The sequence below is a fragment of the Salvelinus namaycush genome, chromosome 26, assembly GCF_016432855.1.
Source record: "Salvelinus namaycush isolate Seneca chromosome 26, SaNama_1.0, whole genome shotgun sequence".
Taxonomy (NCBI): Eukaryota; Metazoa; Chordata; class Actinopteri; order Salmoniformes; family Salmonidae; genus Salvelinus; species Salvelinus namaycush.
In genome coordinates this window covers 35,588,780-35,610,008 of record NC_052332.1, presented here as the reverse complement: position 1 = coordinate 35,610,008, position 21,229 = coordinate 35,588,780, and the positions used below count along the sequence as shown (strand labels likewise).

At 44.1% G+C, this 21,229-nt stretch overlaps 1 protein-coding gene across 1 annotated transcript in view; it reads right to left on the bottom strand.

The window, feature by feature from the left end:
• Positions 1-20,859, bottom strand: part of LOC120021778 (A disintegrin and metalloproteinase with thrombospondin motifs 2-like) — an 86,442-nt gene extending 65,583 nt beyond the window's left edge. The window contains exons 1-3 of the mRNA XM_038965627.1: positions 20,716-20,859; positions 19,169-19,593; positions 8,964-9,132 (exon numbers count right to left, since the gene is read on the bottom strand). Of these exons, the coding sequence (XP_038821555.1) occupies positions 8,964-9,132; positions 19,169-19,593; positions 20,716-20,800 (679 nt within the window). The 5' untranslated portion in view covers positions 20,801-20,859. The remainder of the gene's footprint in view (positions 1-8,963; positions 9,133-19,168; positions 19,594-20,715) is intronic.
• Positions 20,860-21,229: the final 370 nt, after the last annotated feature.

Here is a 21,229-nt window from a genome sequence, read left to right as displayed (position 1 = left end):
ATCAACTCTTTAGTTATCTCTCACAGAATGATCTTCTTGACCCTAACCAGTCAGGTTTCAAGATGGGTCACTCAACAGAGACTACTCTTCTCTGTGTCACGGAGGCGCTCCGCACTGCGAAAGCTAACTCTCTCTCCTCTGTTATCATCCTCCTAGATCTAACCACTGCCTTCGACCCATCAGATCCTCCTCACCACCCTCTCAGGGCTGGGCATCTCTGGCTCTGCACACTCTTGGATTGAATCCTACCTGGCAGGCCAACCAAGGTACTAAACGATATCATAACCGCCATCGACAAAAGACAGTACTGTGCAGCCGTCTTCATCGACCTGGCCAAGGCTTTCTACTCTGTCAATCACTGTATTCTTATCGGCAGACTCAACAGCCTTGGTTTCTCAAATGACTGCCTCGCCTTGTTCACCAACTACTTTTTTCACCAACTACTCAGACAGAGTTCAGTGTGTCAAATCGGAAGGCCTGTTGTCCGGACCTCTGGCAGTCTATGGCGGTACCACAGGGTTCAATTCTCGGGCCGACCCTTTTCTCTGTATATATCAATGATGTCGCTCTTGCTGCGGGTGATTCTATGATCCACCTCTACGCAGACGACACCATTCTGTATACATCTGACCCTTCTTTGGACACTGTGTTAACAAACCTCCAAACAATCTTCAATGCCATACAACTCTCCTTCCGTGGCCTCCAACTGCTCTTAAAGGCTAGCAAAACTAAATGCATGCTCTTCAACCGATCGCTGCCCCCACCCGCCCGCCCGAATAGCATCACTACTCTGGACGGTTCTGATTTAGAATATGTGGGCAACTATAAACACCTAGGTGTCTGGCTAGACTGTAAACTCTCCTTCCAGACTCTTATTAAGCATCTCCAATCCAAAATTGATTTTTATTTCGCAACAAAGCCTCCTTCACTCACGCTGCCAAACATACCCTCGACATACCAATCCTCGACTTCGGCGATGTCATTTAAAAAATAGCCTCCAACACTCTACTCCGCATACTGGATGCAGTCTATCACAGTGCCATCCGTTTTGTCACCAAAGCCCCATATACAACCCACCACTGCGACCTGTATGCTCTCGTCGGCTGGCCCTCGCTACATATTCGTTGCCATACCCACTGGCTCCAGGTCATCTATACGTTTTTGCTAGGTTAAGCTCTGCCTTATCTCAGCTCACTGGTCACCATAACAACACCCACCCGTAGCACACGCTCCAGCAGGTATATCTCACTGGTCATCCCCAAAGCCAACACCTCCTTTGGCCGCCTTTCCTTCCAGTTCTCTGCTGCCAATGACTGGAACGATTAGCAAAAATCGCTGAAGTTGGAGACTTATATCTCCCTCACTAACTTTAAACATCAGCTATCTCAACAGCTCACCGATCGCTGCAGCTGTACACAGCCCATCTGTAAATAGCCCATCCAACTACCTACCTCATCCTCATAATGTTTTAATTTACTTTTTTCTTTGCTCTTTTGCACACCAGTATTTCTACTTGCACATCACCATCTGCACATCTATCACTCCAGTGTTAATTTGCTAAATTGTAATTACTTCGCTACTATGGCCTTTTTATTTCCTTACCTCCTTACTCCATTTGCACACACTGTATATAGATGTTTTTATTGTTATTGACTGTACTTTTGTTTATAACATGTGTTTATCCCTTTGCTTTATCTTGGCCAGGTCGCAGTTGTAAATGGGAACTTGTTCTCAACTGGCCTACCTGGTTAAATAAAGGTGAAATAAAAAAAATATATATATATATATATATGGTTCTTGAACACTTATAGAATGTCAGTAGATGTGGTTTTCCTGCAAGAGTTACTTTTCAAAAAAGGATCATTTGAATATTTAAAGAGGAGCTGGGTTGGTGAGGACTCTGCTGCCACAGACCAAGAAGGCCATTTTCTAATGTTGAATTGTACCTTACATGGTGAAACATACACATTGATTTCATTATATTTCCCACCAGGGGAAATTCTGTTGTTTATAGATACAATTCAAGCCATATTAGATCAAATCCAGACAGAAACTATGATTTTACAGGCGACCTAAATCATACATTCGATAAGATTGACAGACGTAGCAATAAATAAGGCAAATTTAAGAAACCTCCAAAGAGGCTGAAAAATGTAATCTCTACAAATAATAGAAACAAAATGGTGCAGATTGAGGCCACGTGGTGGAGAGTGATGCTGGCAATAGAGATGGGGGTGTGAGCAGGTGGGTCTGGGCAGAGGTGATGTTGTGGATGTTTGTGTGCTTTATGTTGTTGTTTGTATGTGTTTATTTTGTATTGTAAAAAAATATTTTAAAAAGCACCATGCATGGAAAATGTGTGTAAAATGTATATGTATCAAATACACTGAACAAAAATATAAATGCAACATGTATAGCTTTGGTATATAGCTTGTGCTGGGGATAATAAAAAGGCCATTCTAAAATGTGCAGTTTTGTCACACAACGCAACGCAATGCCACAGAGCGTGCAATTGGCATGCTGACTGCAGGAATGTGAATAAAACTGGGTTTGCATAATTCAAGTATTTCTGTACAAACTGTCAGAAACCGTCTCAGGGAAGCTCACCTGCGTGCTTGTCGTCCTCACCAGGGTCTTGACCTGGCTGCAGTTCGGTGTCATAACCGACTTCAGTGGGCAAATGCTCACCTTCGATGGCCACTGGCATGCTGGAGAAGTGTGTTCTTCACAGAAGAATCCCAGAATCAACTGTACCGCGCAGATAGCAGTGTGTATGGCATTGTGTGGGCGAGCAGTTTGCTGATGTCAACATTGTGAACAGAGTTCCCCATGGTGGCGGGGGGTTATGGTATGGGCAGGCCTAAGCTACGGGCAATGAACACAATTGCATATTATCGATGGCCATTTGAATGCACAGAGATACCGTGACGAGATCCTGAGACCCATTGTCGTGCCATTTATCCACCGTCATCACCTCCTGTTTCAGCATGATAATGCACTGCCCCATGTTGCAAAGATCTGTACACCATTCCTGGAAGCTGAAAACATTCCAGTTCTTTCATGGCCTGCATACTCACCAGACATGTCACCCATTGAGCATGTTTGGGATGTTCTGGATCGACGTGTACGACAGCGTGTTCCAGTTCCTGCCAATATCTAGCAACTTTGCACAGCCATTGAAGAGGAGTGGGACAACATTCTACAGACCACAATAAACAGCCTGATCAACTCTATCCGAAGGAGATGTGTCACGCTGCATGAGGCAAATGGTGGTCACACCACATACTGACTGGTTTTCTGATCTACGCCCCTACCTTTTTTAAAGGTATCTTTGACCAACAGATGCATAAAAAAATCCATATATTAGCATGTATATTTTTGTCCAGGGTGTATAAATAAATAAACAAAGGCAATGTGTTATGGTATGCAGTATACAAACCCCAACCACTAAACAAGATGGAGTCAGAACATCTAAGACAGCACAGGACTTTGTACAGAGGGAAGCAGGGACGCCTGTCAAAAAAAAGAATCACCATCCAACAGCCATTAGTCAAAGGACAAACGGAATGTTGTTATTTCAGGGAATGACTTTCAAGGAAAAACATGTGTGGCGGTGAAACAGACACACACACACACACACACACACACACACACACACACACACACACACACACACACACACACACACACACACACACACACACACACACACACACACACACACACACACTCTCTTGGCTAAACTTAAGTAGAAATAATGCAAGAGTTGTTCCATGTCAAATCAAATCTAATTTTATTTGTCACATGCGTTGAATACAACAGGTATTACCATGAAATGTGTACTTACAAGCCAACAATGCAGTTCAAGAATTAGAGTTAAGAAAATATTTACTAAATAAACTAAACTTTTTTTTTTTTTTAAGTAACACAAGAAAATTACATAACAATAACGAGGCTATATACAGGGGGTACCGGTACCGAGTCAATGTGCAGGGGGGAAGGGTTAGTCGAGGTAATTTGTACATGTAGGTAGGGGTAAAGTGACTATGCATAGATTATAAACAACAAGTAGCAGCAGTGTAAAAACAAAGGGGGTCAATGTAAATAGTCCAGGTGGCCATTTAATTAATTGTATAGCTTTGGGGTAGAAGCTGTTTTGGTAGGAGCCTTTTGGACCTAGACTTGGTGCTCCGGTACCGCTTGCCGTGCGATAGCAGAGAGAACAGTCTATGACTAGGATGGCTGGAGTCTTTGACAATATTTAGGGCCTTCCTCTGACACCACCTGGTATAGAAGTCATGGATTGCAGGAAGCTTGGACCAAGTGATGTATTGGGCCCTACGCACTACCCTCTGTAGTGCCATATGGTCGGATGCCAAGCGGTTGCCATACCAAGCGGGGATGCAACCGGTCAGGATGCTCTTGATGGTGCAGCTGTGGAACTTTTTGAGGTTCTGGAGACCCGCTCCACTTCAGCCCGTCGATGTTAATGGAGGCGTGTCCGGCCCTCATTTTCCTGTAGTCCACGATCTTCTCCTTTGTCTTGCTCACATTGAGGGAGAGGTTGTTGTCATGGCACCACAAAGCCAGGTCTCTGACCTCCTCGCTATAGGCTGTCTCATCATTGTCGTGATCAAGCCTACCACTGTTGTGTCGTCAGCAAACTTAATGATGGTGTTGGAGTCGTACCTGGCCATGCAGTCATGAGTGAACAGGGAGTACAGGAGGGGACTAAGTATGTACACCTGAGTGGCCCTGGTGTTGAGGATCAGTGTGGCAGATGTGTTGTTGCCTACCCTTATGGGGCAGCCCGTCAGGAAGTCCAGGATCCAGTTGCAGAGGGAGGTGTTTAGTCCAAGGGTCCTTAGCTTAGTGATGAGCTTTCGGGGCACTATGGTGTTGAACGCTGAGCTGTAGTCAATGAACAGCATTCTCACATAGGTGTTCCTTTTGTACAGGTGGGAAAGGGCAGTGTGGAGTGTGATTGAGATTGCGTCATCTGTGGATCTAGTGGGGCGGTTGGAGTGGGTCTAGGGTTTCCGGGATGATGGTGTTGATGTGATCCATGTCCAGCACTTCATGGCTACTGACGTGAGTGCTATGGGGCGGTAGTCATTTAGGCAGGTTACCTTCATGTTCTTGGGCACAGGGACTATAGTGGTCTCCTTGAAATATGTTGGTATTACAGACTCAGACAGGGAGCATTTTCTTCTTTGCTTATGGCCGTATACAGCTCGTTGAGTGCGGTCTTAGTGCCAGCATCGGTTTGTGGTGGTAAATAGACGACTACGAATAACATAGATGAGAACTCTCTTGGTAGATAGTGTGGTCTACAACTTATCATGAGGTACTTTACCTCAGGCGAGCAATACCTCAACTTATTTAATATTAGACATCACGAACCAGCTGTTATTGACACTCCCCCACCCCTTGTGTTACCAGACGTAGCTGCTCTGTTCTGCTGATGCACAGAAAACCCAGCCAGCTCTATATTATCCGTGTCAACGTTCAGCCACGACTCGGTGAAACATAAGATATTACAGTTTTAAATGTCCCGTTGGTAGGATATTCTCGACCGTAGATCATCGCGTTTGTTTTCCAGTGATTGCACGTTGGCCAATAGAACCGATGGTAATGGTGATTTACTGACTCGCCTACGAATCCTCACAAGGCACCCCGACCTTCTCCCTCTGTATCTCCCCTTTTCTTCACGCGAATGACGGGGATTTGGGCCTGGTCTCCGGAAAGCAGTATATCGTTCGCGTTGGACTCATTAAATAAAAAATCTTTGTTCAGTTCTAGGTGAGTAATTGCTGTTCTGATGTCCAGAAGCTATTTTCGGTCATAAGAGACGGTAGCAGTAACTTTATGTACAAAATAAGTTACAAACAATGTGAAAAAACGAACGAAATAGCACTGTTGGTTAGTAGCATGTAAAACGGCAGCCATCCCCTCCGGCACTATTATTTCTGCAAGCCATGACAAATTGTTTCTGAAGTTAGAAACAGGTAAGATTGGCATTCCTGAAACATTATCTTGTTGAAATTAAATTTGATCTCAGAGAAATTAAGCAAATTGATTGCACCCATATTGGCCATTTTAATTTATAGGATTCAGATCATATTCAACCAACATCCGATTTGGACCAAACTTCTTCCTACCAATGAGTAAGACATGAGGAATCCACAAAATTGTTAAAAGCCACCCACGGAAATATACATTTATTTAGTTCTGTCCTTTAGCTGTTCTTGTCTATTCATGTTCTGTATTGTTTCATGTTTTGTGTGGACCCCAGGAAGAGTAGCTGCTGCTTTTGCAACAGCTAATGGGGATCCTAATAAAATACCAAAATACACCCTATGCCAATCCCACCCCAAAAACCAGAGTACAGTATCAGTTCTCTATGTTTGACAAGTAGTATGAAGCTGTGGCTTGGAGTATTGTTTCACCATACTATGTAATGTATTCCCTGTGAATGTGTTGATAGTTTTCCCCACCATTCAGAGAAATGTGTAATTGAAATCACTTGCATTACATTTACATTTACATTTAAGTCATTTAGCAGACGCTCTTATCCAGAGCGACTTACAAGAGAGCGAATTTACCATTAATAGTGTGAAAGTACCAGGTTTGACCTCTAGATGCCATTGTTCCTGCTATACCGCCACACCCTACTATTCATTTTGCTGGTCCTTTGTGTTTATTAAATAGATCACAACATAGACCACCCTATTAATTAAATCTTTGTTTATTTAGTTAGTTAAATCCTTGTTTAGTTAGTTAGTTTAATCCTTGTTTAGTTAGTTAGTTTAATCCTTGTTTAGTTAGTTAGTTTAATCCTTGCTGAGTTATTTAGTTAAATCCTTGTTTAGTTATTTAGTTAAATCCTTGTATAGTTAGTTAAATCCTTGTTTAGTTAGTTAAATACATGTTTAATTAGTTAAATAATTGTTTAGTTAGTTAGTTAAATCCATGTTTAGTTAGTTAAATCCATGTTTAGTTAGTTAGTTAAATCTTTGTTTATTTAGTTAAATCCTTGTTTAGTTAGTTAAATCCATGTTTAGTTAGTTAAATCCTTGCATAGTTTGTTAGATAACTCCTTGTTTAGTTAGTCAAATCCTTGTTTAGTTAGTTAAATCCTTGTTTAGTTTGTTAGTTAAATCTTTGTTTAGTTAGTTAAATCCATGTGCATGATGTGAAAGGGAAGGCATTCCACAAAGAGGCATCAAATCTAATAGTGAACATATTTGGACAATGGGTCCTCAAGATAGTTATGTTGCAAATCCATGTTTAGTTATTTAGTTAAATCCTTGTTTAGTTAGTTAAATACATGTTTAGTTAGTTAAATCCTTGTTTAGTTAGTTAGTTAAATCATTATTTAGTTAGTTAAATTCTTGTAGTTATTTAGTTAAATCCTTGTTTAGTTAGTTAAATCCTTGTTTAGTTTGTTAGTTAAATCTTTGTTTAGTTAGTTAAATCCATGTGCATGATGTGAAAGGGAAGGCATTCCACAAAGAGGCATCAAATCTAATAGTGAACATACTTGGACAATGGGTCCTCAAGATAGTTATGTTGCAAAATGTAACACTTCAAATAAAATGTGTCTTTTTCCTTTTAAATATATTAAAAACAATCTTCATGTTTATTGTTTACTCAATGTCCTTTCGTTCTCTTTACAAGGTCCATCCAGATTCTGCCCTAGATCAGCCATGCTCTCCTCCACTGGAGGAGTTTAGTTTACTGTAGGCTAATATCACATCAGCACTCAGCCCTGCCACGTAGGAGTTGGCTGGCTGCAGCTCGTCTTGGCTGCGAATGACACACCTCTGATGGATTTGTGCGACTACATCTGAGCCTCCGATCCAATCCGCACAGCTGATGCCAAAGTCCATCATGCGGGTGTTTCTCCTGTCTCCAGTTTCCCCATTAGAAGTTCATACAATTATGTGTGTATATATTAATTGTGTAAGAGCATGTGTGCATTTGTCTAATGAGAATTTGTGTATAACAATCCAACTTGGCAGAATGCCCGGAATACATATGTCTTTTGTATATTCTTTCAGAGTAGACTAGAACTACTCAGAAAAAACCTACACATCTGAAGTGACTGAGAAGCAAGTCTCCCAGTATCCTCGGGCTGAGCTCTGTGGTTGGAACTGAAGTGACATGTGAATCCCTTTTATGACTTTATCATGTCTTTATCCACCCACTCAGATTACTGTATCTTCTATCTGCTCGGTCAGGGGAGTTTTGGTGAACTCTGACCACCCCTGAGGAGGGAATGGACAGAGTCAAATGGGAGTCAGGGGGGGGTTAAATAGTTTGATGATTAGACTATGAACTAGAGAGAAACGAACATTGCACCATAGTGTACTTTCCCACCAGTGAGAATCCTTTATTATAAGTCCAATGACTGCATACTGTAGATATCCATTTGAGAAAGAAAAAGTAGAACATTTGGTTAATTCGAGTTTAGCAGCCTTTGCTTGGTCCTACAAGGGTGTCAAACTATCCTCCAGTCTGATTTGCTCTGTAGAGACATGCCAGAAAGTGTATTTACGAGCGTATCACATGTCATGACAGGTTATGTATAGAATGAACTAAAGATTACATTATAGAATCAGGCAGTACTTAAAATCAGAAAAAAAACAAATGTTAAATTACATGCTTTCTCTGGATAGCGTTCATTTTGTTCATCAGGCTAGACAAGGAGAACTAGAAGGGCTTGGAGAGGAATACGTTTGTTTTCTCTCTGTACAATAAAGCAGAGTTCACTGCCAGTTCAACAGATATTTCAACAGGGACACAAATGGAATGTCTAGAAGAGACCCACATAAGGCTTAGCAGCATTCAGCACTCTAAAGTTACAGATGATGACGACCTATGAAGGAATGTCATCATGTCTCCTGACAGTCAGAAAAAGCATGCAGGTTCTGTAGAGGTGTATCTGAAGTTCCTTTTACCTTGGGGGTAAGAGTCCGCTGTTTGATTGACATGGGGTCTCATAATGGCAGAGGAGCGATAAACGATGTGATGTCGTCCGTCTCCGCCTTCCTCCTCATCTGCCCCACCCCCTCGGTGCTCCAGGGGTTCGATGAAGAACTCCTCCCGCCCCATGCGGATCATTCCTGCCTGAGAAAGATGAGATGAGAAGGGGGTTGAACTCTACAATCACAAGCATCTATCTAACTGGAAGAAAAACAACTTTAAATAACACTTTGAGAATAACTTAATTGAGAAGGGAAATGCACAATAATCAATATATCCACCACTTTAAAGCTCAGCCCGAAGAGAGGACAACATTGACAAAAATACAAATGACATGAGACTGCAAAGAGACATGAGTTGATCAATATGGGGCAAATTTATATCAACCATCTGATCAACAATTTAGATCAGCCAAAACAGCGGTACTAATACTTCCATAAATGCAGACAGACAAAATGTGGCGTGACAGCTCAGGTGGTCCCCTATCCTGTGTCTGTCGTGGAAAATGGGGAACGGGGAATGTAAACTTTAAAACACACTGTGACTGGAACAGACACGCCTGTTCAGGGTCAGCTCAATACTGCTTCTCTCTCTGACCCCGACCATAGAGCTGGAGAGGGGCTGCTGAGACTGCCATTTAGCACAGCCTCCTGAGAAATATTACACAAGGAGCTGTCACATCCTCCCGAGGTTTCATTACCAAGGAAAGATCTGGACTCTGCATAAATCGACACCAGCAGTTACACCTCGGTTAGCCAGCTCTCTGAGCCACTGTGAAGTCAAACTTAACCTACCTTACCACACGCAGCAAGGCTAAGTACACATCTTCCACTCAGAAAATCAGTTGCTCAGTCACCTCATCTCAGGAACTCTAGAACTCTAACAGCTTATTAAAGTCATGCTAGTGAATAAAGGAAAGATTCTACTCTGGGCTGCAGGAATGAAGCACATACCTCAGTCTTGAAAGCAAGAATTTCCATTCTACCTTGTGACAGGGAAGGCTATATTTTACTGCAGCAACGTTGAAAAACAAATAAACTAAGTCATGTCATTTTATATTAAACAATGATGCAAGGCTGGGGGTTTTACATACTAATTCTTTCCATTTGGCTACACTGTAATAGACATCCAAACCCGTAATCTGAAATAAAACTCTGTCTTCAACAACAAATAACTTTCCCAGATGTCAAATTCTCTCTTGCCAATTGAAAATCGTAAACTAACATTTGAGGGATCAACTTCACTTAACAATCACAAATAAATCACTAGCTCTCACTACCAGCTTTACTGTCAGAAAAAGTCTACAGTGTCCACACAGTTGGATCTGTGGTCCACTATTCAGGTATTATACCCACACCACTCTGTAGATCTTTAGCTGTAAAACAGCATAAAAATTGTAAACGTTGACAGGAGAATTTAAGGAAAAGTTAGCATAAACCATGCTGAATTGCAGAATCTTTTTGAAGATGTGATCCAGCTCCACTGTAACAATGAGACTTTTCCATAAGCCTGAGAGGCTCCAGAGCCTGCCTGGACTGCCAAGAGTGAAATAGGAGAGCAGAGCCTGAGAGAGAGGGCCTGAGCAGCTCCGTCCCGGTTTCCAGCTCAGAGTCAGGCCTGCCTGAGGCGGAGGGAGGGTTCTGATGGAGAGAGCAGCGCTGTGCTGCCTTTGGATCGTTGGATCTGGCCAAGGGGGTCAGCTTGCTGCCTCGTTAAGAGACTGGTCGCCCGGGAGACCTGCTGTTCATACCCTAACTTTTCAGTGTTCAGTGTGTGTGTGGCGTATGTGTGTGTGTGTGGCGTATGTGTGTGAGGGGGCAGGAAAAAATATTAATCCAGAGGTAGTTATGTCTGTAGGGAGGAGGAGGAGCACAAAGCCTGCATGACATGTTCCAACTTTGCCTTGGTGCCAGCTTTCTATCTATCTATCTATCTATCTATCTATCTATCTATCTATCTATCTATCTATCTATCTATCTATCTATCTATCTATCTATCTATCTATCTATCTATCTATCTATCTATCTATCTATCTATCTATCTATCTGTCTGTCTGTCTGTCTGTCTGTCTGTCTGTCTGTCTGTCTGTCTGTCTGTCTGTCTGTCTGTCTGTCTGTCTGTCTGTCTGTCTGTCTGCCTGCCTGCCTGCCTGCCTGCCTGCCTGCCTGCCTGCCTGCCTGTCTGTCTGCCTGTCTGTCTGTCTGTCTGTCTGTCTGTCTGTCTGTCTGTCTGAACAGGGGTGGAATCACGTGAGCACTACCTTAGCTCTCACAAGGACAGCTCTGTGTGAAATGACAGATAATGTATACTGCAGCTAAGTACACCTCTTTGAGGTAATGACAGCTTTGAAAGGGTTGACAATAGTAATCTTTTCAAGTTGATATGAATGAAAGAGCCATTGTAAAACCTAACCCTGGGTAACTAAAAGTTATAATAAACTCTCAATTTTCACTACTGGATTTATGTTTCAGTGGAAGGGCCATGGAAAAGAGAAAATACAGTGTTTAAACTGGAAATAAAGTGGATAAGTTGTTTCCTAATGACAGCGTCTTCACACTCTATGTGTTGGAAAGGAAAGTTTAAGAAGACTATATGGGGCCGTATCCATAAAACATGATTAAGAGACATATTTCCATTGCACAAAAGCATGACCTTATGTTCCTTGGCAATAGTTTCCATTGTAAAAAGGCCAAAAGTGTTGAAAAACTTGTTGACTCACAGTATTCAGTGTTAGTTTCTCATTGAACAGCTCATTGGTTTACATGACCCTCACTCACACTGCTCCAAAGAAGGGATTTCTAAACTTCCTCAAGCTTCCTCTCAACCTTTAATTGAATCAGCACTCCACTCATGATACTGTGTTAATTGTCAGCCTTTTCAACATAATCTAACACATTATCAATCGATTACATTCAATCAAATCAAATCAAAAATTTATGTTTTGTTAAACTTTGGAAGTGAATTGTGCCAGTTGTTATTGTGGCAAGTGAAATAGACACTCAGATTGTGCCACCAAATCTCTGGGATTCAAGGATTAATGAGTCCTGGAGCAAACTTCCTTTTGATCCTGAGTTGGATACAGTATAAAGTCCTGAATTAACATAAACAAGTCAATATCGTCAGTTTCAAATAAATAAAATATCATCAACCATGTTCATTTTCAAGCCTGGCAAGAATCAAAGGTGCTATGATGTACAGGCCAAAGCTACTTATGATTTGAGTTGGATTGTTGAAGTTCATTCCAGTTATCTCCTTCATTTCTCTGTTAACCACTGGCAACAGGAATGTAGGACATCAGAGAGAGTAGAAATTGAAACCCCTTTTGGGCTGCCTCCCTTCACTGTTCATTACAAGCTGTCATTCAAACTCACAGCAGCAGAACTCTACTAACAGGTGTCAGGAATCAACACAACCACATCAATATTAATATCAACACACAACGATAAAAGCCCAATAAAACAAGAACTATATAAAGTGAAATATGCTCTAGTCTGGTCGAACGCACACAATCTGTCTCCCTCTCTCTCAAACACACACGCACGCACGCACGCACGCACGCACGCACGCACGCACGCACGCACGCACGCACGCACGCACGCACACACACACACACACACACACACGTTAAAATGTCCTGGATCATCAGGTCAGATCTCACATGTATTGACTGCCTTATGAATTCTCTTGGTTAACATCCACGGCACACTGCTGTTTTCATTTTGGAGAATGCAACTCCTGCAGGGATTGGACGAGCCAGGTGGCTGACATCACATCTCCTACTGTAACTACAGACAGGTCCAGACGGGAACCATCACGACCAATTCTCCTACTGTAACTACAGACAGGTCCAGACGGAAACCATCAAGACCAAATCTCCTCCTCTTCATTCCCACTCATCACTTTCACATTGCATTTTGGATAGAGTCACAAACAACCCTTTGTCCATGTGCGCTATGAGACTCTTTTCCTTTGAAACGTTTCCCTTTGCAACATCTTTCTATAAAGGTCACACTCCTCCTACACCATCAAATACATCAACAACTCCAAATGCTACGGTGTCAGTCATGGAATTCATCCAAACGCTATATATATAGATATTAAATCTGTGTAATTGGACTGAGTCTCGTGGCACCGAAAGAAAGCTGACACAGAACCAAACAAAAAACAAACATGACAAGATATTTATTGGCTTCCATGTTTGTGATGAGTGTTCTCTAAGGAGGTCAGCTGTATTCAGGTGTATAGACCTGTTCTCTATCGCAGAGGCCTTGTGTCTTCCAGGTCAAAGATCCTCTTTTCACTCCAGCTGGGCCTGTTCTCTCAACTATAAATCCTGACAAGCGCGTCAATATGTCCCTTTGAAACAGTAATGTAACACGCAGCCTACTGGACTGGGCCTACAGCCTGCTGGACTGGGCCTACAGCCTGCTGGACTGGGCCTACAGCCTGCTGGACTGGGCCTACAGCCAGATGGACTGGGCCTACAGCCTACTGGACTGGGCCTACAGCCAGATGGACTGGGCCTACAGCCTGCTGGACTGGGCCTACAGCCTGCTGGACTGGGCCTACAGCCAGATGGACTGGGCCTACAGCCTGCTGGACTGGGCCTACAGCCTGCTGGACTGGGTCTACAGCCAGATGGACTGGGCCTACAGCCTGCTGGACTGGGCCTACAGCCAGATGGACTGGGCCTACAGCCTACTGGACTGGGCCTACAGCCAGATGGACTGGGCCTACAGCCTACTGGACTGGGCCTACAGCCTGCTGGACTGGGCCTACAGCCTGCTGGACTGGGCCTACAGCCAGATGGACTAGGCCTACAGCCTGCTGGACTGGGCCTACAGCCTGCTGGACTGGGCCTACAGCCAGATGGACTGGGCCTACAGCCTGCTGGACTGGGCCTACAGCCAGATGGACTGGGCCTACAGCCAGATGGACTGGGCCTACAGCCTGCTGGACTGGGCCTACAGCCAGATGGACTGGGCCTACAGCCAGATGTACTGGGCCTACAGCCAGATGGACTGGGCCTACAGCCTACTGGACTGGGCCTACACCCAGATGGACTGGGCCTACAGCCAGATGTACTGGGCCCAAAGCCTGCTGGACTGGGCCTACAGCCAGATGGAGTGGGCCTACAGCCAGATGGACTGGGTCTACAGCCTGCTGGACTGGGCCTACAGCCAGATGGACTGGGTCTACAGCCTGCTGGACTGGGCCTACAGCCAGATGGACTGGGTCTACAGCCTGCTGGACTGGGTCTATAGCCAGATGGACTGGGTCTACCGCCTGCTGGACTGGGTCTATAGCCAGATGGACTGGGCCTACAGCCAGATGGACTGGGTCTACAGCCAGATGGATGAGCGATGGAGAGAGGGAAGAAAATAACACCAGAAGAATGCTATCTTGTATCCTACAATTAGGACTGAGGTTTCCATCCACACTCAAACAGAAACGAATCTAAACTCCTGGTGAGAGGAAAGGAAGTGTGCCAGTGCAGTCACAGTGGGCTCCCCACTCTGTCCTTCCAATGGAATAATCAAAGGCCACAGCTACTCCATAGAGAGCTAGGGGATTCTGGAATGGCCCTACCTGATAAGTGTTCCTCTTTCACCCCTCTCTATGGCCCGCTCAACACCACAAAGAGAGTGACTCCTATTGGCCCAAAGCAGGGAGAGGAGCGACAGATGGCTGAAACAGTTAGCCCTGGTCCAATTTGGTGCATTTGGCTCAACATTGATTTGAGAAGGCTCGGAGGTCGTGTAAGTACGGACACAGCTCCAAACACCCCAGCCACATCCGTGCCAGAGGAGCAACATGAACAAAATTCATACGACTTGATTATAGCACAAAAGTTAACCCAACTAAATAAGTGACATCTACCGCTTGTGTTGAGAAAAGACCCCTGGGACGACAAAAACTTTAGAAAGGCTGCATCTTTGTCACTATGTTAAACACAGCTGACATAGGCTATATCGTGCAAAGGCTGAAGGATTTCCAACCAACACAGAAACCATCACAACGCAGAATTGCTTAATTTCCTGAACTTTTGGGAAGCGTGTGGTCTGTATGGGATTATGGTGTCTTTGGTGGCTTGATTGAAAGTTGGATAAGACTACCAGCTGTTCTTACTGTTTGTAGTACAGAAGGCTTTCTTAAACTATGGATCTGGACCCAAAGTGGGCCTTGTGCATGCGAGAGATGGGTCGTGAGTTATGACAATACATCTATAATCACACACTATTTATTCTTAATTTGTGACATTGGAGGACGATTTGGGTCATGGTGGAACGGTCAATTTCTTATTCGGGTCTCGAGCTGTAAAAGTTTAAGAACCCTTGTAGTATAGGATTGACTGCTCTGATATTATAACACAGAGAAAGTGATATGTAAGTTATATTTAATTACAATTCAGCAACGCAATGCATCTCTGGATCAAGGTCATACGGGACAGATCACACAGAGAAGGGATGAGGGAAAAAATAGATAGATATCACACACACACACAGAGAGACTTTAAACTGACAGGCTGACCCCTCAGGACAAATTGCATAAGATGATGGTTTCCATGACAACTGTCTGTAGCATAGGCCACAGCAGATTTGCTCAGGCCACCCAATCTAATTTAGCCTGGGTACCAGTCTCTTTAGCTAATCCACTCCCTGTACTCCATGTCATGTGCCAAGGAGACTGGCCTTTCTGCCATCTTCAAATATTAACGTTCTATCATTAATGAGATCGAGGAAAACAGAGGATTTGATCCTGATTCGATCACCCTCACAGCTATCTTCCAATCACAACAAAAATGTTAAGCACATTTTGGAACTCTTATCTTTTTTTCTCCACAGAACACGTTGGTATTCGGTTGCTAAGCAACAGTTTTTTGTTTGTTCAGATGCTCACATCTAAATTCTCAAACTAAATACATACAGCAATTTCAACCACAAAATGTCTTAGTTTTGATTTTAAGCATCAAAATACAACTTACTTTGTTATAAATTCTAATTTCGAAGCTCCACATGATGTCATGGAAAATAATAATGTGTTTTCCAACAACCAATGAGCAACTCCGCTGTAAATTCAGCGCATATTGAACATTGACATTGCCGAAAGACCAGTATTTTTTGGCAATGACAATGAGTGGCGAGTGAAATGTTAGCTAAAGAGACTGGTACTCACACTAAATCTAACCTAAGAGGCCATACCAACACATCAACACTTTTTTTCTGAGAATTTTACCAACACTTTTTTTCTGAGAATCATTTGGTGGATGTCACTTCCTCCTACAGATACTGTGGCAATGGCAACAGCTTGTGCCTCTGCTTGTAGGGCATCCCTTACTCACTTGTCCCTTAGCAAGGGTCCAGGACCAGCATTATGCCCCTGCCCTTCTCAGTGCAGCAGCCTACTCTGGACCCGTATTCATAAAGAATCTTGGAGTAGGAGTGCAGATCTAGGATCAGTTTTATCTTTTGGATTATAATGAATACACAGAGGGACCTGATCTAGGATCAGTTTTATATTTTAGATCATAATGAATACACGGAGGGACCTGATCTTAGATCAGCACTCTTTCCTTCTCTGAGACACTTTATGTACACAAGCTCCACTCTGCTGCTGGTCTGCTGCAGTCTGCTAATGGTGATACTCATGCCTGGCCTGCAGTACCAATGACCTGGGGCCGACCAGCAATGACCCGCATACTGAATACTGCCACACTGCCTAGTAGAGGTCAATCAGCAATGACCTGCATACTGAATACTGCCACACTGCCTAGTGGAAGCCAACCAGCAATGACCTGCATACTGAATACTGCCACCCTGCCTAGTAGAGGCCAACCAGCAATGACCTGCATACTGAATACTGCCACCCTGCCTAGTAGAGGCCAACCAGCAATGACCTGCATACTGAATACTGCCACCCTGCCTGGTGGAGGTCAATCAGCAATGACCCGCATACTGAATACTGCCACCCTGCCTGGTGGAGGTCAATCAGCAATGACCCGCATACTGAATACTGCCACCCTGCCTAGTAGAGGCCAACCAGCAATGACCCGCATACTGAATACTGCCACCCTGCCTAGTGGAAGCCAACCAGCAATGACCTGCATACTGAATACTGCCATCCTGCCTGGTGGAGGCCAACCAGCTAGGCCAAGCAGGGAGAAGTTTGTTTCATTATGAGATTACAGCTTTAGTTTTGTTTACAATCCTCTATTTTGATGCAGACCATATGAAAAACATCTGCCTACATGGAAAATGTCCTCAGTCCTTCTGTGCAGTGATACACATCCACAACAATCTACCAGGGCAGTGGTTCCACTTTTCAATCTCTCCTGCCTCTTGGATGACCTCAGTCTAGCCATCTTTATTACTATGGCATTTCCCCCTCTGTCTATCAACTGAAGCTAGTAATTGAAGTCACTCACGGACAGACACTCGCCAATGAGACTGTCCATGTTTGAAGACCAGTCTTTCCCTTGATGGTTGTTTTCTGACACTGTAATCTGGACCTGTTTATTGGACAGTTCTGATCATAGCACTGCAGTGTGATTTGTCCAGGGGACATGGGAAACAACATGTGTAAAGAGAGAAAATCACAGTGGTGTCTTTTTTTAACAAATTGTTTATCGCTAATTCTAAACGCAGACTTGTCTGAAACCTACCTTGAGAGAGTATTAGTGTGTGTGTCTCTAAGGAGTATATTTAATTAAACAGAGGGGATTTCAGCTAAACTATTTCATGTGATCATTAAGGAGATGTGGTTTATTTCCTGCAGGGTGGGAGGGAGAGGGGATTAAGCAGCTGTTTGAGATATGAAGTGTTAGCCTCCAGGCATTAAAACCTCCCCTGGGCCTCCCACCTTCAACAGTACAGAGACCTGCATACTGAATACTGCCACCCTGCCTGCTGGAGGCCAATCAGCAATGGCCTGCATACTGAATACTGCCACCCTGCCTGGTGGAGGCCAATCAGCAATGACCTGCATACTGAATACTGCCACCCTGCCTGCTGGAGGCCAATCAGCAATGGCCTGCATACTGAATACTGCCACCTTGCCTGGTGGAGGCCAATCAGCAATGGCCTGCATACTGAATACTGCCACCCTGCCTGCTGGAGGCCAATCAGCAATGGCCTGCATACTGAATACTGCCACCCTGCCTGGTGGAGGCCAATCAGCAATGACCTGCATACTGAATACTGCCACCTTGCCTGGTGGAGGCCAATCAGCAATGACCTGCATACTGAATACTGCCACCCTGCCTGGTGGAGGCCAATCAGCAATGACCTGCATACTGAATACTGCCACCTTGCCTGGTGGAGGCCAACCAGCAATGACCTGCATACTGAATACTGCCACCCTGCCTGCTGGAGGCCAATCAGCAATGACCTGCATACTGAATACTGCCACCCTGCCTGATGGAGGCCAATCAGCAATGACCTCCATACTGAATACTGCCACCCTGCCTGGTGGAGTCCAATCAGCAATGACCTGCATACTGAATACTGCCACCCTACCTGGTGGAGGCCAATCAGCAATGACCTGCATACTGAATACTGCCACCCTGCCTGGTGGAGGCCAATCAGCAATGACCTGCATACTGAATACTGCCACCCTGCCTGGTGGAGTCCAATCAGCAATGACCTGCATACTGAATACTGCCACCCTGCCTGGTGGAGACCAACCAGCAATGCCCTGCATACTGAATACTGCCACCCTACCTGGTGGAGGCCAACCAGCAATGACCTGCATACTGAATACTGCCACCCTGCCTAGTGGAAGCCAACCAGCAATGACCTGCATACTGAATACTGCCATCCTGCCTGGTGGAGGCCAACCAGCTAGGCCAAGCAGGGAGAAGTTTGTTTCATTATGAGATTACAGCTTTAGTTTTGTTTACAATCCTCTATTTTGATGCAGACCATATGAAAAACATCTGCCGACATGGAAAATATCCTCAGTCCTTCTGTGCAGTGATACACATCCACAACAATCTACCATGGCAGGGGTTCTACTTTTCAATCCCGCCCTGCCTCTTGGATGACCTCAGTCTAGCCATCTTTATTACTATGGCATTGCCCCCTCTGTCTATCAACTGAAGCTACCTAATACGTTCTACAGGCGTACTAGCAGGTTAATAACTATACATGAGGGATACATTTATCAACGGTGCAGCACTTACCAGGCCATCACAGTTGCTGAGAGCGACAGATGTGTCCCTGACGTTGGTGACCTCTCCTACATAAAAGCAGTCGCTCTCCAGTAGAGGCTCGTAGCGGGTCTGGTTGCCCTCCTCATGCCACTCCACTTTAGCTCCGGGGGCCACCAGCCTGGAGTTGAGGCGCAGGTGCAGGTGAAGCTCCCGGCCAAACACAGTGACGTTGTAGAAAAGTGTCTCCCTGTGCCTGGCGGTGCCCTCTCCTTCCTCCAGGTCTCCATGGCTGGGGTCTGAGGCGGCTGCAGCCTCCCTCCTCCAGCGTCTGTAGACCTGCTGGTGCTGGCTGTCCAGCTGAGGTGCGGAGACAGCACCTGAGAGGAAGCGGCCTTCTGCGTCAGTGTTCACAGGCCTCACCACCCCATATTCCCTCAGGACATGCTGCAGAGACTCTGTGTGCAAAGGGAGAGACAGTCACACACTGATCAATACACACACAATCATGCATAGGAGCTCAGATGCACACAGTCACACACGCACACATGCACGCACACACACACTGAAGCAGGTACAGCTTTGGTATCTAAATAGCATGGGTAAATAAATAAATATGCTGTGTCTCACTTGATAAACATGACATCATACAATGTGAATCTGTGAATAATATAGATCAGACATTTTACAGCCACAACTGACTTTGGTATATTCCCTACCATATCAAATAAACCACAGGCAACAAGAAACCTGGACAATAGGCCTATCAAACAGCGTTTTAAACTTCGGGGTGCCAATTGCCAAAGTGTTCACGCCCGTTCCCCGCGCGCAGATGAGCATGCGTTTTACACGGTAGTTAGGTAGGCAGACTATCATTCTTAAGTACTTTCAAATTCTATGTTTACAACAAGACTACGCAAGACTGTGTCCATCACTTCGTCGACTTCAGTTTAGGTTGGAAGCAGTGACCCACCCAGTAGGCGACGCAGGGAAGCACGCGTCAAGACAGTGTGATGCTCAAAGCTGTCAATTTGAAATAATCGAGGTGGTAATTAAATTAATTAAATTGAAGTGTCAAGTTTAATTTAATTCCAACCATTTATTTTACAAGTCAAAATGTATTATTATTCTCCAAATTATTATTTGGAGAGGTCGTTGTTGTTAGGGTAACTAATAGCCTAACTGCTGTAAAACTTCAATAAATTAGCAAATTCACGACTTATCAATAGTGCATGATGAATCTGCCATTGGAATGTTCTTTACATGCTGAATTTGAGCGCACGTAAACTGTGCTTGGATCCAAAATAAATGTGGAAAAAGTTGGTGTCATGCAAAAGAAAGGGAAACCTTACTGAGACACTGCATTGTTTTTAAACAAACTACAGTGCCTTACCAACTCCAGGATATTTCTGTTTCTGTAAAATATTATTGAACATTTCTGGGCTACGAAATAACCTCTGTGAAATTGACATGCATCAAGAGTCGAATCGTGATCAGATCATATTCTCAACGGTGGTGCCTAGGTTAAGCTTTACACAACTGTATAAAACGTAGCCTATAATATCACAAATCCCACATACCTATGCTATTGGATATATAAAGTCCATTCGCGTGAATTAGTTGCAGAAAAACAATAAAGAATGCAAATCCAGTCGTCACATCCATTGCAGGTCCGAAGAAAAAGACCGCACAGGATAGAGGCGGACTTTGAGTTTCTAGATAAACGATCTACCAGCCCCTAACCCTCCCGAATAGATCTTAAAGCTCTCTCTCTCTCTCGGTCTTTGATAGTGTTCACAGTGACAGCTGAAAAACATCCACTCTCTCAATTGCTATTACACGTCACATTCTCACTTACAGGGAACATTGATAACGATATAGCTCAAATATTTGCCCACTTTAAATCGATAACAAACTTTACAAATGGGCATAAGACATGTGGGAACCAGCACTTTCCATCACCCAATGACATTGCCTTTCCATGGTCTGTGGGGCATAACCTAATAATAATAATACTACTACTGCTACTAATACTACTACTGCTACTACTATTACTACTACTGCTACTACTACTGCTACTACTATTACTACTAC